The sequence below is a fragment of the Podarcis erhardii genome, assembly GCF_964252035.2.
Source record: "Podarcis erhardii genome assembly, chromosome: 3".
NCBI classification, from domain to species: Eukaryota; Metazoa; Chordata; class Lepidosauria; order Squamata; family Lacertidae; genus Podarcis; species Podarcis erhardii.
The window spans coordinates 36,912,030-36,927,950 of NC_138507.1; the positions used below are offsets into that span (position 1 = coordinate 36,912,030).

At 41.0% G+C, this 15,921-nt stretch overlaps 1 protein-coding gene across 5 annotated transcripts in view; it reads left to right on the top strand.

Annotated features, from left to right (window-relative positions):
* ADGRB3 (adhesion G protein-coupled receptor B3) overlaps positions 1–15,921 on the top strand; it is a 450,119-nt gene that overhangs the window by 243,365 nt on the left and 190,833 nt on the right. For all 5 annotated transcript variants that reach the window (XM_081856759.1, XM_081856756.1, XM_081856755.1 and 2 more), the window contains 2 exons: positions 381–456; positions 5,436–5,538. In XM_081856759.1, coding sequence (XP_081712885.1) covers positions 381–456; positions 5,436–5,538 — 179 coding nt within the window. The remainder of the gene's footprint in view (positions 1–380; positions 457–5,435; positions 5,539–15,921) is intronic.

The window sequence follows — 15,921 nt, forward strand, 5'->3', positions numbered from 1 at the left end:
TTAAAGGGGGTGGGGGAAGTCCTCTAAAAATAACTCCTATGGATCTTTCATAATCAGGGCAGAATATATCATGAAATGCTGGTACGGTTTAGCGGCCAATGATGAATCTCACAAAACAGCCAGCCTTCTGAGTGCTTTAAATCTTGTGAGATGTTCCAATTGTAGAGACCTTTCCCTCCCCGCACCCTAATATATCATATTACATTTTTATGACAGCATACTTGGAAATATATTTCACATTGCAATGATGATTTCTTTAAAGATAGTACTTCTTCCACAATGATAAATACCCTTTCACATACCCATATGCTGACTATGTTGGAAAGGCAAGAAATTTAACGTACACATTGTTTTCCCTCTCTTCCCCACTTTCATTTTAGATCTAGATGAATCCACTGTATTTGTGCTTGGAGCAGTACTATACAAAAATTTAGAACTGATTTTACCTACCTTAAGGTATGTGTTGTGACTAGGAGACAGCATGATTTATATTACTTCAAAAATATGCATCTGGGATGTATTGAGTTGAAAACTGACGGCAATTGCCATGGGTTTTTATGCAGTACAAGACTTTCCCCCTCAGTAGAGTAGGGATGGACAACTTGGCCTGGGGCCTAGATCAGATTATTTTCCTGCCCTCCCATCTCACCAGCTGAACTCTGTCCTGCCTGCTTCTCCACTCCTCTCTGGGATCAGCCCTAGTTTGAGAGTTAGAGAAATTCTAAGGAAGGGGTAAAAGAAACATGGAGATGCAGAAGACACTGGACTATCTAAAGCAGAGATGGGGAAACTTTTCTGACCAGTGGGTCAGATCCTTATCTCCTCACCTGTTGGTGGGCCAAATTTGACAGGTGGGTGGGGTTTCCCACTTGTCAATCAACTGATACTATGCTTTGAAGTCCCAATTGGGAGGGGAGGAGGGGAAAGCTGTCCTTTGAAGGACAGATCTTCCTCTCATTCTGATCAAAAAGGAGGGGGGAAAGATACCTTTTGGAAACACCAACTACCTTGGGGGAAAGTCCCTTGAATGCTGCACAAGTGGTGCACAATCAGCTGGTTGACAGATGGACATGGTTTAGGGAAAATGGTATCGTGGGCCACCTTAGACTCCCAGGGAACTCCCAATTGGCTCCCTGGCTGGAGGTTCCCCACCTCTGATCTAAAGGAAGTGGAGTGAGCTGAGATGGAGACGAGGGAGCTTCTGTGGCAATGCAGGAGAAGGCAGCAGCAGCAGCAGGTGAGGAGGAGGAAGGCAGGCCTTGGGTGCTGAGCAAAATTACCTACTTGGCCCATAAATGGAAAAAAGGAGCAATAGGTGGTTTGGACTTCCCCCAGTGCTGACAAAAAATGCATAAACCCTGCAACTTTTAATTGCACTTTTATCTGATCTTTCTTTTTGAACTTTGTACTGCTATTGTTTAGTGTTTTGTTCATTTTTGTAAACTGCCCATAGTTCTAAAATAAGACAGCATACACATGTTTTGAATATAGATAAGTCCTTCACCATCAGGACTGCTTTCAGAAGCACAATTCTATTTAGAAATTCGATTAGAGGCTGTCCTGGATTTGAAGCTTGAAATCAATGTGATATGCTGCCTTTATTTAGCCCTCACTGAGACATAACCTCTGCCCTCCATCTCCTTTCCTGTGGAAAAAAGACTTCCCTGACTTTAATTGATAGTTTCCCTACATGCAGAACTGTGGAATTAGATATTATCAAACACTTTTCTGTCTGGCCAGTTGGGAGGCCCTTCCTCACAACTCTGTGCATTTCTCTTCAACATGACAAATTTTGAGGAATTTTGGTAATACTGAAGCATGGCACCATTTGTACCTAACACTGCATCACTGATCTCACAGGTTCCATTTTCGCAATCAGTATAGGCTTTATTCCTGTTTAACATAAGTTTCATGCCAGAAGTGTCTTCAGGCGTTTCACAAACTCATAAACAATAAGTGGAGGCTCATTAAACACAAACTCTTCCAGAATAACTGAAATGCCGGTCTTTATTTAAAAACAGTCTGAGACTCAGCACGACTGGGTTTCATACATTAAGTACAATGATGAAGGGGCCAGATTCATAATAATGTGAGATTCAAAGTGGGCTCAGTTAGATAACAATACTCAGTCATGAGGTTTGACATGTCACATAAGCAGCTCCGTTGATGGAAATGGAACAAAACTGATGGAATGCTTGAAAAGCTAATCGAACCATTTTATGCCCAGCGTGATATATATAAGGGGGGATATGTATGTATTGTAACCCAATCTGCTTTTGCGCTCTGCTATTTATTGCATGCTTTTTAGTCACTTTCCAAGTCACTTCCAGCACACAGAGATTTAGGTGCAGCACTTCATAATACGAATGGTTGTTTCACAACTGCCTCTGCATATGGCATTGACAATATGCCTTTTACCATTAAAAATGTCTTTACTACAGATGTTTGACTTTCTCAAGGGAGTATAGAACACTAATTTAAAGTGTTGTTGAAAAGAGAAGAAACTCGTTCAGAGTCGGATAACCACGATATTTATTCCCAGTGATTCTGCAGAGAGAGAATATTAAAATATATTCCTGTGCTTAGTAGATTTTGTCTTGCGTTTCTCAGCAGTTGATTGTCTGCAATAAGTGCATGCAGTAGGAGTGCTTCATTGCACGGTAGCAGAAATGTGAACTGGAAATATAAGTGACAGATAGGTAGCCGTGTTGGTCTGCCATGGTCAAAACAAAATAAAAAAATTCCTTCCAGTAGCACCTTAAAGACCAACTGAGTTAGTTCTAGGTATGAGCTTTCGTGTGCATGCACACTTCTTCAGATATTCTTCAGTATCTGAAGAAGTGTGCATGCACACGAAAGCTCATACCTAGAACTAACTCAGTTGGTCTTTAAGGTGCTACTGGAAGGAATTTTTTTATTTTGTTTTGGAAATATAAGGGCTTTTAAAAGAGAAAAGCAAAAACCAAATGCTGCAGCATGTCATTCATTCCATTAACATAACATGGCATATGCTGTCCCTCTTTGACTAAAATGAATGGAGAAGATCTTGAAGGGCAGGAAGCTCCAAAGAGCACCTACCCCCGCAATGAGTCTCTGGACTGAGTTGCTGTGTTTATTATTGTTATTATTGTTCATTTTTGTAAGATTTTACCACTTTCTTCAAAATGGGTTTTTTCCCTTCTGTTTAGCTTTGCATCTTAAACCCCAATTTCTCCTGCATCTTTTATCCATCTCAGACATAACAGAAAATTTTCCAGCTGGCGAAGGGATTTGCTAAATATTTGTCAGATTGATATTTTTTGGGGGGGAGTGGGGGTAATTAATCTGTGAATATTGCCAAAGTAGGAAACATCATCGGTCCAACTGATGGTTTAAGTAGGAGCTGCACATTCCTGTCTCCTTTTAAAGGTTTAGTAAACTATAGGACAGATGAATGTTTCAGTGCTACTATACAAACTTATACAGCCATGAATAAAGGAATTTTGGACTTTGCATGAAAATATAAACAGGAGATGAAGGGGATAACTGTACCCCATCACCCTGCAGAAACTGATAATTGATGTTTGTACTGCTTTCAGACATGCAGTATATCATGATATGCACTGCATTGTAATAAGTTTTGTAGGAAATGCTGTACTAATTTTTGAAATAACCAGCACAGAAAACAGGGTACTTTAGTTAGGAGTAGGTGAGTGTAGCTGAGTAGGCTCCCCCTGTCTTAAATGTCCATTGTAAGGCACAGACACCAGGGCAAGCCACGTGTCATCTGGGGCTCAGGGCCAAAGGCATAAGCCAAAAATCCCCTTTTCCCTCATTGAGCCTTCACATGGGTAACATAGTAAGAGTACTTCAGAGAGTTTCTAATGTTGCTTCTAGAATCGAACCATGAACAGTTCTGTTTGCAATTTCTCTCCCTCTTCTTACATTTACTCACTTTTACATTGATGAAACTCTGCAAAATAAATAAATAAATGAAACAAGCAATCCTGGCATCCATGTATGCGCTTCTGTGCATTAGGCAAACACTCCACAAAGGGACTGTACAACTGTATATATGCAGCCACATAAAAATGCTTCCCCCACCCCACCCCCAGTGTTTCTCAATTTGCAGGTATGCGCTGGCAGTGTAAGGGGAGGGGGGGGAACAAGCGGGAGAGGGCCGAAAGCTGTAAAACAGTTCTTTGCACCACATTCAGAAATAAGTAATGAAACAATGGCAAATTGCTAACATAATGGTTGGGTGGTTTAGAACACCAAAATCCAGATAAGAAAAATTCCAGTACCATCTGTATCAAAATAATTAGCGTTAGAGTCCCCTGAAGTGGAATTCTACTAAATGTATTCTCCTACAGACAGAAGGAAATGGAAGCATTCTTTGCCAGTTCCCCCTCTTACCACCCCCACCCACTGGATCTGAACCCTTTTGTTCGTGGAAGAGCAGATCTAGATTGAACCCATTACATTACATTTTTCTTTGGTGATGGTTTTGTTTTGTTTTGTTTTGTTTTGTTTTGTTTTTTGTAAGCTTGCATCCCACAACGGCAATACTTGTTGCCCCCACCATTCACCACTGATATCTGAAGTGGTGACCTCAGCTGAGTAGCTTCTGCCGCCTCAAAACACCCTTCAGAATCAACTGGAAAGAAAATGACAGAGGGCCAAAATGTGAGGCAATGCTTCTTTAAAACAGGACAGCTTATTAAGGCTGCTGTCATCAAAATACATTTTACGCAAGAATACCTTTAAAACAAATGAGGCTGTTTTGGTGGAAGTAGTTTGATGATTGTCACCTGGGGGACCAATCTGAGGACTGAGAAACTGATATAAACTCTCCACATGATTTTGGTGGGCATGAGGTCAACTCCTCCTGGCCTCATAAATGAGAATCCCAGAGGAAAACAATGGGGCCTCACCAGTGTAAGTGATCTGTGAATTGAAACCCTTGGGTATCTTTCAAACGATCTCGTTGTTCATTCATATATGGAATGAAATGGGTTTTAAGTCTCTCTGGTTATAGATCAGAAAAATTGATTCTGAGGAAACTCATTGCTGTCATCCATCTTAACTTTTTCAGTTAGCAGTCAGCAAAACAGCCAGGCCAGAACTTTGCAAGAAATATGTTTTGTTTTGTGTAAAACAAGCCTACTGAGTTCACCTTGAGATAAATGAATTTACAGCCATTTAAAGACCTGCCTGAAGGTTTGTGTTGTCAATCTGTCTCTTTAATCAATGAATCATACTTAAGGAATGGCTCTTGGATCAGCACGAGGGCTTTCTTTAATTCTTCACCAGGTCTAAGAACAGGGGGAATTGTATTTACAATAAATGGCATGTAGGGATATTAATTTAAATTCTCATCTAGTCATATTCTCTCTTTGCTTGATTGCATCATATTGAGGTTTTAATAAATGTGTTTTTTAACTGTTCTTTTTCAGAAATTATACAGTTGTAAATTCCAAAATCATTGTGGTGACCATAAGGCCTGAGCCCAAAACATCCGATTCCTTTCTAGAGATAGAGTTAGCTCATTTGGCTAATGTAAGTATTGATGTAGTGAATGTTCATTATTATTATACAACTCATTATTTATACTCTTTTATAAAAAACAAAGAATGTATTGAAATAACTGTTTTGTCAAATTCTTAATCAACCCATTATATTTATCTATTTTTTTTCCTTTTGTTGGAGTTGCTGCTTTTATATTGCAACTTTAATTCATACTGAAATCAATGCTTTACCTTACTGCAGTCCCATAAGGTGTTGTTAACCTTTTGTCTCCCAGATGTTGGTGGGCTATAACTCCCACCATCCTTAACCATTGTCTATGCTGCCTTGGGCTGGTGAAAGGTAGGAATCCAACAATATCTGGAGGGTCAGAGAATAGCCACATCCTTGATATAATAGAGCAGCCACCCCTATATTAAAACTAGATCCATTGCACAGATCTCACAATTTCCCGAGTTAATTGTGTGTCTCTAAAGGGGACACGGGTGGCGCTGTGGTGTAAACCACTGAGCCTTGGGCTTGCCGATCGGAGGGTTGGTGGTTCTAATCCCCGTGACATGGTGAGAGCCTGTTGCTCAGTCCCAGCTCCTGCCAACATAGCAGTTCGAAAGCACATCAAAGTGCAAGTAGATAAATAGGTACTGCTCCAGCGGAAAGGTAAACATCGTTTCCGTGCCCTGCTCTGGTTTCACCAGAAGCAGCTTAGTCATGCTTGCCGCATGACCTGGAAAATCTGTCTGCGGACAAACGCCGTCTCCCTCAGCCAGTAAAGTGAGACAAGCGCCACAACCCCAGAGTCGTTCGTGACTGTTCTTAACTGTCAGGGGTCCTTTACCTTTACCTTCTAAAGCAGCAGAGTTTAATTCAATCGCAAGTAAATAGAAACTGCCTTGTTTGAGCACTTGATTTCCCTAGGCTATGTTCTACTGCTAAACCATACTAACATTTCAGTGTATATATTTGACTTTGTAAGGATTTGTGTGAATCCTTGGCTTCAACTGTATAATGTGATATATATTGATATTGGGTGGTTAGACATCATCAAAGTATCATGTGATTTTGAGGTAGGAAGATGATTACCTTTCTCATAGCTTTTTCAGCTGGTGTATGGCAGGGTTGGTATTCTCATGGCCACCCTACAGATGGTATTGGGCTACAACTCTCATGATCTCTATTGGCTGCACTAGTTTGGTTGATGGAGCCACACAGTACCTACCCTTATGCATGGAATCACTGAAATTGGCAAGACAAATTCCCAGGGTTGGTGCATGCCCCTTTCCACAACACGCATAATGTAACATGTTATGCACACACTCCACCCACAAGACTATACTCAAGTAAACTTAGTAAGATAGATACTTTCCCCACAAACTTTTAAGTTTTGAGGGAGAATAATCCTTTGGACTGGGCCCCCATGCATGCACGCCTCCATATGGAATGCTCATGTCACATGTGATCAGGGCCGTCTTTACCCAGGGGTGTAAGGGGTGCAGGGCACCCGGGCGCTGAATTCTGGGGGGACCAAATGTATACCTACTGTATACTGGTCTCTCTTGATTGGTGGCAGTGAAAATCAATGGAGCGAAATTCCCTGCCCCCCTCCTCTGTGGCTCTGCTACTCCATAGCGTCAAATTTTCCCGATGAGTCAGGAAAGAAAAGCAGTTTCTTCCACTCCGTCATTGTTTAAAAATGGTCAACAACTTTGGCTTCCACCCTCCCAAAATAAGCTCAACAATTTTAAATTTGGGGGTGGATCTTTGCACCCTGGTGGCGCATATGCTAAAGACGGCCCTGCATGTGATAAAGATGGCCCTGCATTAGATGCAAAGGAGAAGAGGTGCACTCTCCTCCTTTTCAATGGGAATTGGGTCATTGCCTGATAAGGACCTAACTGGCCCCATGTATTATTTATTTTGTGCTTTTAAAACTTGAGGAAGCTTCCAACTTGATTTCCAGTGTAGAGCCTAAGCTTGCTGAGAGATCCAAAAATCCCTTTTCCTATATGCAGGCAAATTTCTTTTCATGTTCAGAAATGTATACATCTGAGAGCCTTGCTGAATACTTTACACATTCTCACATTTGTATAGTGTAGTAAACAAACATCTTTGACAGGACTTTCTTAACAGAATTCTGAACACAAAAAACTGCTAGAAGCATTCACAAATTTCAGTTACAGATAGGCCTCCTTACTATATCAGTAACTACAGACATAGATCCAATGCAGATGAGCATGTGAAGTCAAAGCATTCAAAGCAATTTTCTTATTCACTGTACTATAGTGCCTAATGTAGTATACTCAATATATTGTGCAATATAGAATATGTTTTACCCAGCAATGCCAGTGGGAATCTGCATCCCACATATTTCAGGCCACTAGCTGAATGACTCTCACGTCAAATAAAATCTTTATTGTTGTGTTCAATGACTAGTACCAAAGAATCAAAATAGGAAACACATAAAACACATTATCCAGCTGTGTATAATAGCAAAATCTGGAATGAAATAAAATAAGGTAGATTAAAAAAACAAAACACACACACACACAAAGAGAAAATAAACTCCAAGAAGGGAAATTACAGAGTGGCTGGGATCAGATCCTGGTGGGATTTATTTGCTGTAGGTAGGCCACACTGATGGGTACATGGTTTGAAGAGGAGTTGAAGGACATAAAATACATCTAATCATCCTGGCAGCTCTAATAAGAAATGTCCAATAAAGGTTTTATGCAAGTCATGTAAAAGGAGCAGTGCAGGAGGATATGGGTTGCCTACTTGACCTCTCCAGAGTCTCTGGGGCAACTGCATGTGTGGGAGTGAGTGTTTGTGTATCTCCCCTACAGGACTACTGAAGGGATGGCATTTAAGCATGCCAGCATGAATGCTATGAATTGCTTTCAGACCAAGAGTTCAGAAAGATAGTTGGCTGGTTTGTCAGTCTGGAGCGCTCCATCAGTTAGAGTATCATTGCAGGTTGAGCCTAGATTGTGTTGGTGCTCAACATCTAAGATACGTTCATTGTTGGAGAACCATTCTGACCTTCTCACATCCAGTAGGCATGAGGGAAATCAAGGAAAATCTGCATAGCTAGAGTTTTTCTAGCTATACAGTAGGGACTGCTTCAATACAGATTGCTTCTCAGCTCAAAAGCAGCACACCAGCTTGTGGCTTTGCAGTTAAACTTACAAAGCTCAAAGTCTTCTGATACCAGAAGTCCTCACTAAGGGATAAGGACTTCGTTGTTAAAAATAAGAATTTGAGTTCTTATTATGATCCATTTATCAGTTTATTTGTGGTCACTTTACATCTAAATACCATGGATGTGAAATTTAATTGCAAACCATCTGTAGACAATCATGTGATGATTGCATTTCACAGTTTTGCCACTCTGGGATTCTCTTCCCATAGCAAATCACAAAAATGCATATGCATGACTGACAGACACGCATCTAGATGCAAGTTACTTAAAATGTTGAGATTTCATGACATACAGAAGCAGCTTTTATACCTGAAAAGCATACTAGTTCTAGAAACATAATATATGTAGTACAAAGAACAGAGTCTAGGAAGCTATATGTTGAACCTAAAAAAAAGGTCCAAAAAAGCCTCAATATATATATTGAAAAAGTATTGAAAAAGTATTTAGGGAAATCCTACAGGAAGGCATCTTTCTTTTTGGTTTAAATTGTATCCATATGGGCTCATTAGCCATGGCTAATTTAAAAAGTTACATGCACAACCCAACCGATATTAAGCACTTTTAGATTTGATTGAATTCAATAGGAGAAATTTAACCACATGCTAAACTGGGACGCAGGTGGCGCTGTGGATTAAATCACAGAGCCTAGGACTTGCCGATCAGAAGGTCAGCAGTTCGAATCCCCATGACGGGGTGAGCTCCCGTTGCTCGGTCCCAGCTCCTGCCAACCTAGCAGTTCGAAAGCACGTCAAAGTGCAAGTAGATAAATAGGTACCGCTCCGGCAGGAAGGTAAACAGCGTTTCCGTGCGCTGCTCTGGTTCACCAGAAGCGGCTTCGTCATGCTGACCACATGACCCGGAAGCTGTATGCCAGCTCCCTCAGCCAATAAAGCGAGACGTGCACCGCAACCCCAGAGTCGGTCACGACTGGACCTAATGGTCAAGGGTCCCTTTACCTTTACCTAAACTGTCCCACTGAAAATAATGAGACTTAGAAGGGCTTAACTTTGGTTGGGTTGTGCCTAAGAATATGTGAATCTGCATTCAGTATACAGTGGTACCTTGGGTTACAAATGTTTCAGGTTACAGACTACGCTAACCCCGGAAGTAGTACCTCGGGTTAAGAACTTTACCTCAGGATGAGAACAGAAATCGCATGGCGGTGGCGGAGGCCCCTATTAGCTAAAGTGGTACCTCAGGTTAAGAACAGTTTCAAGTTAAGAATGGACCTCCGGAACAAATTCAGTTCTTAACCAGAGGTACCACTGTATGCATTTTTGTACACATTCCCAAGCTGGAGAACTGCACTGTAAAATTCAGGGAAGTGCAAATTTTGAAGGATAACTATGTTTTGGCTCTCATACTGCTATGGAAAGTGTAAATTAGGTAGTGCGAATTTGTTTAAGTTTCTCCCCTATCTGTAGCTTTGCCTTAAAACCAGTTAGTGGATTGGACTGTAAGGGTTAACTGCAAGCAAAGGGGAATGGGGCAGCATGTGGAAAAGGTTGTAGTGACTTTGGTCACCATGTTGAGATAAGAAGAAAGAATCAAAATAGTGTCACTAAACTGTATCAGTGTAGGAATCAACAGATAAACTCCATATAAGTAATTAAAAAATGGCCAATAGCATCAAGGCCATGGGAAGGTTAAACGAACGTCTTTGAAAGCCATTTTTAGAAACCTTTTTTCAGCTTGTTTATTTTATTGTTCTTTTCAGTAATCTACTGACATAGCGTTTGCCTCTTGCCAGTTCTTTAAAATGTTTATTAGCTTGATTCTGGCAGCAGAAAATGCAGGGCATTGATTGTCATTTGGCTTTGTCTACCTTTCTGTAACAGGATATTAATGACTACCATATTAACACAGGGCCAGGAAGTGCTGACAAGGCAGGAAAGCAATAGTCTTGTCAATAACATCCTGGAAGAGGTGTCGTTTTCTTTTGGCTCTCTTTGAATCCAAAATCTCCATTTTCTTCAGACAGCAGGTCGGATTCAGTCCCTTGAGTGAACTCAATAGTAAAGGGGTGTGAGACTTCATATAGGCAAAGTCAATCCATTCAGGAATCATTGCCTAATATCTGCCAGAATCTATGTAAGAAATACCATCTTTAATGGAGTCTCGAAGCACTGACATCTCTGGGACTCAATGCGTTGAACTTTATTGGGGTCTTTTCTCAAGTGATATGATACTACAGCACTCTTTGAATATTCCACATTCTTTGCTCTCTGTGAGCTTGTTCATATGTTACCTTAGCAGCATAGTTGCTGCTTCCCCCAAAACCATTCTACACTTTCCTCAATTTATGAAGTTTGGTAATCACATGAGACAGGTTGATCAACACTACAAGCTAAGATGTGGCTGTGGAATTGTGATGCCCCATTCTTCTGTCTCTTACATGTGTGTGTGTGTGTGCGCGCACACACACACACACACACACACTTTTTCTTCATCATGAATTACCGGGGCAACATGTGATGTGAAACCAGAAATCATGCCCTTTGCATAACACTTTACTCATGAACATGAATTTACGAACATGCAAACCACACCTCTGCTGAAATGTTAATAAATGAAAATCTGTTCTTAACTTGGAAAACATCTAACACTAGCAGAATAATATCTAAAGGTAAGAATGGGGAATAGCAACAGAGCAACATCACGGACTGCGTTGAGAGCATTTTCCCCATTCCATTCCTTTATTGTTTCTTTGGTTCACTCTGCCCTGCGTTTCTGTCCTGAACCCCTGGCCTACCTGGGAGCAAGTTAGTATGTCAAGTACCCAGTCCAGCATCAATCAACATGTCCAAAGTACAAACAAAGCGCAGTCCCACAGAGATCCTTGAGCATCCAAACTGAGGTCCATCAGCATGGGCAGTTGAGCAGACCCAGCACCTCACCTCTGCTGCCCTTTTGTACTTTGCATGTTGATTGCAACATCTGGGCTTGATGAAGCACGAGACCCTCAGCTGTTCCAAGCCTACTCCAGCTGAGGAATCACACCCCTCCTCCCAGAGATAGCGAGCCCCACCTGGTCAGCTAGGGAGCTGGGCTGTAGGACCGTGCCTGCCTCAGCCTCCCAGAGCACCCCACCCCCTGCTTCCTACGCTTCGCTTCAGAGCCTGCAATGTTCATGGAGACACTGGGCACTGACCCCCATCCCCTGGTCATCCACCATCACCTTGTGAGTACTTCCTACACCAACCTCTCCTTCCCATTCCCAGTTTGCCCTGGTATGTTCCAGTCTCGGCTACATCCTTTGCCAGGATCCTCTTCCCCCTCCCTGTTGTCCTGCCAGTTCATGACAGTTACACTCCTCCTGAATTCTAGTGTAACTGGGTGAATTTCTAAAACTATCTCTGGATATGGAGCACATGCACAGTTTGCCATAGCTTTCAGAGCATCGGTATCTTTGGTTCCTATGCATAACACGTCCATTGATGAAACAATGTGTCTACAAAAATAAATCTTGATGGAAACGTGCCACATCAGGATTACTTTTCTTCTTCTTTTTTGCAGCATTTGATGATGCACAGTGTGGGGAAAGATGCAAATGAATTGAAGGGCACTGAAGTTATGAAAAGAATGTACCGTGCTTTGTACAAAATTCAGAAACGAAAAAAGATAGTTTCTCATACTTCAGAGGCAAAACTAGGTATCTTAAAACTCAAAGGGAGGAATTCAGGGTTCTGCTAAAACAAACATTCCCTCAGTGCATGCATTTATGCTTGCCCTTTCCCAGCATGTAGTTCTAGGTATCTCTCCAATACCCCGGAGCCATTTGCAGGGGAAATGGGGAGAAGGCTGCATTGCACTAGCAGGAGGCCTTGCACTGGCTCCCACTAGCAGAAGTATTTAGTTGAATCCAGCCACCAATTCAGTTGAGGGAATTTTCAGAAGCCCTCCACAGATTCACAAATACCATCACTGGATTGAAATTGTCCACTTCAGTGGACTTGGCTGTGTAAATTGGGGAGGGGGGCTCAAGTGAGCTATGGCTATACAGGTGTTCTTGGACTAAACTTCCACCATTCCTGACTAGTAGCCACGTTGACTGTGGCTGATGGAAGTTGGGAGTCCATCAAGATCTGGAGGACTGCAGGTTCCCCACCCGTAATGTAAATGTCTGAGATTGAGATCTTGTTATGTCTTTGTGTAATAGGATTTTGTTGTTATTGCTGCATAAAGGAGAGGAAGATAAAAACGTTAGTTGAAAATGCCATTGATAATTAATCAGTATCTTTGCCCCCGCCCCACTTGCTATCTTAATGATTTTCTTTTTTCTCCTTTGCCATAATTTACCTGAATTTAAGAATAGATAGTAATTTTTCTAATTAAAATGTCTTCATTCGGCACAATTTGTCTTTGAACTTTGTACTCTACTTAATAAGGTGAAGATAATTTTGTTTCATCCATAGACATTGAATGTTCTGTATTAACAGCTCACAAAGCACTCATGTTCATGCCACCAATTAAATGGGCTAATTATTTAATTAAATTACTGAATAAGAAATAAAATCCCGACTTTCTTTATTCAATTACTCTTTTCTCATGTTACATGAATAACAGCTCAATATTATTCAATGTATGATTTGTTAAACAATTTCTTTATTGCTTAATTTAATCACTATGATCAGATGAATGTCGGAGGCTTAAGATGTTTTTCAAAAACTGCAACTTTAGTGAGAATTGTGTTTAACAGACATAATACTTGAGTGACGGGATCCCAGTATGAAAGGATGCTAGTCATAACCTGTCTGCCAGACCTATGGTGACTGCCATGGACTGATCAGCCACATTACACTTCTGCACCAAGTCGTTCATCTTCCACATCTAGAAACAACTCTAGTCACTATTCTGCTATACCTATCCCTTTAGAGGCAGATAGGAGTGTGAGGAATGGAAACTCTGTAGTATGTCAGGCATAATACTAAACCGCGGTTCACCAGCACCACCTTCTGGAAACAGACTTCTAGAAAGGAATGGAAGCACAATAAGGCAGTGTACCCATCACCTAATCTGGGCAGCCTATATGGAAGGATACCATCATGGGTAGAGTCAAAAGCAAGCTTGCCCTTTCCCTGTTCTTCTCCCAGCATAGGTCATCCATCATGGTGACCATATTGCCAAAGCCATTTCTGTGCTAAAATCAAGACAGAAACGGAACATAATGTGTGTGGACTACCGCAACAGGGAGAACCCAGCTTAGTTTGACATCCTGACTTCCTCTCAAGTCAGAGAGAAGTTGCTGTGGCTGAGATAACAGTAGTTTGCCTAGTGCAGCCTGGAGAGTTCATGACAGAAGCAGGCTTTGAACCAGGAATGTCCTTGTTGGCATGCTACGGTAGAGATGTCAGGCTTGAATTCAGAACCTTTTCCCAGACAGGTGAGCTGCATAATCAACAATGATCATGCCAACCATCTGTTAGGAGATTCAGCACTAATTGCAGTATGCATGCTACCCAGGGCAAGATGCAGTTGTGTGTTGTTGTTTTTTAATTCATGCAATACTCTTTTGCCCATCCTGGAGGGAATTTGGATGCAGAGGCCTTTCTGGAAATGAACTATGGTATTTTACATTTATCTTTCATTAGTCCAATCGGAAAGCTATATTTCATGCTCTACAGAACACTTCTTATGCTCGGTTGTCAAAACCATATACAAATATAGCATCAGAAGGCTGATATTTAAAACAAAAAGCCTGGAAAAGTGAGGGGGGAAGAGGAACTATTTATTTACGTATTCATTCATTTATTCATTTAACTTGTTAGTTGCTTAATAGTAGCAGTCTCTAAATGACTTATGACAAATTTAAAACAGAAGTTTTAAACTGCCATAGACCATTGTAGGATTAAAAAAACCTTTAAAAAGTAAAGAAAACAAAAATGTTCTCAACTATTTAGAAAGTCACCAGCAAATAAGCTATAGCAACCAAGTCATCATGTTCCATAAACTGCCTGAGATAATAGTTTTCACCTAGTACCAAAAATACATTAGTGTCAGTGCTAGGCAGACCTTACGGAACACTCCACAGACAGGAGACTACCACTATCGCCCTGTCCTTTGTTGCCCCTCTCTGAAGCACAGACCTCCCCACACATATTTCTGGCTGAAACCTCAAACTAATCAGCAGCCTGCTAGGGTACATATCCTGCTTGAATTTGCCGGAGTGGAACTGCCACAAAAGATTGTATATGATCTGTTTCATTATCTATGCTGTTTGGCCATAAGATGGCTGATCCAGAGGCAGGCATTTAAAGAGGAGGTTTTCAGTAATTTCCAGACACCAGGAATAAAGTTTCCAAATCAATAAAGAAAGCGAAGTAGCAAAATCTAAGGGAAAGTTGCTTCTTTTTTGCACTTTTTCAGCAGTCTAGGTCAAAATGACCTGGTCTGCAGCCAAATAAGAAATGCTGTTTATGGAGTTGCTTACATACAGCTCCCCAAGTACTTTTTCTGCTAGTGTTTATAATGAGAGCAGCCAAACCAGGCCAGCCAGTAGATATCCCCTATTTCCATCAGTCTTTTTGTTATTATTATTTTTAAAAAGCTGAGTTTTGCAATCAATCAATGAATCTCCTTGTGTAGAAAAAGTGCATCGTATACATGGATCAGAATGCAACATAGTTAACGAAACATAATGGGAGATACTTTAGGATAAAACTGTCCAGACATTGTTAGGTGTCAAAATGGCTCTTAGGACCTATGGTGATGTAATTTTATAGCGTCACTCAAAAATCTTGCCACATTCTCCACAAGGTCCTTACTACAATTGTTCAGCAGATAAGACACCCTGGAAGAGTCAGTGCGATAAATCCCCTCCTTCAATAAGGGGGCCAAATACTTACATATTTTTGCATAAAATAAAACGTGTGTGATGAATTTGACCTGTTTTAGTGCCACAAGGGCAGCATCTTTCAGAGAGTGGGATTTTTAAGAATCTACCTAAGTTTTGCAATCAAATATTAATGTTTTATTACAATGTGAGCTGTTATGGAGACAAGAGGAAGCACCAATTAGCAGTTGCAAAATATAAATGCTGCAGCATGTGCAAATTGCATCTGTAGGTCTCAGGACACGATTGGGTGTAGCTAGTTTGCCCAATATATAATTGGACCATTAATAGTATGACAACACCAGCCTTTGACATATGAGTTCTTCAACTAGAAAAGAACATGTGCTGCTTCTCTTAGCATTCTGGTCTTCCACATTCCTACAAAGTG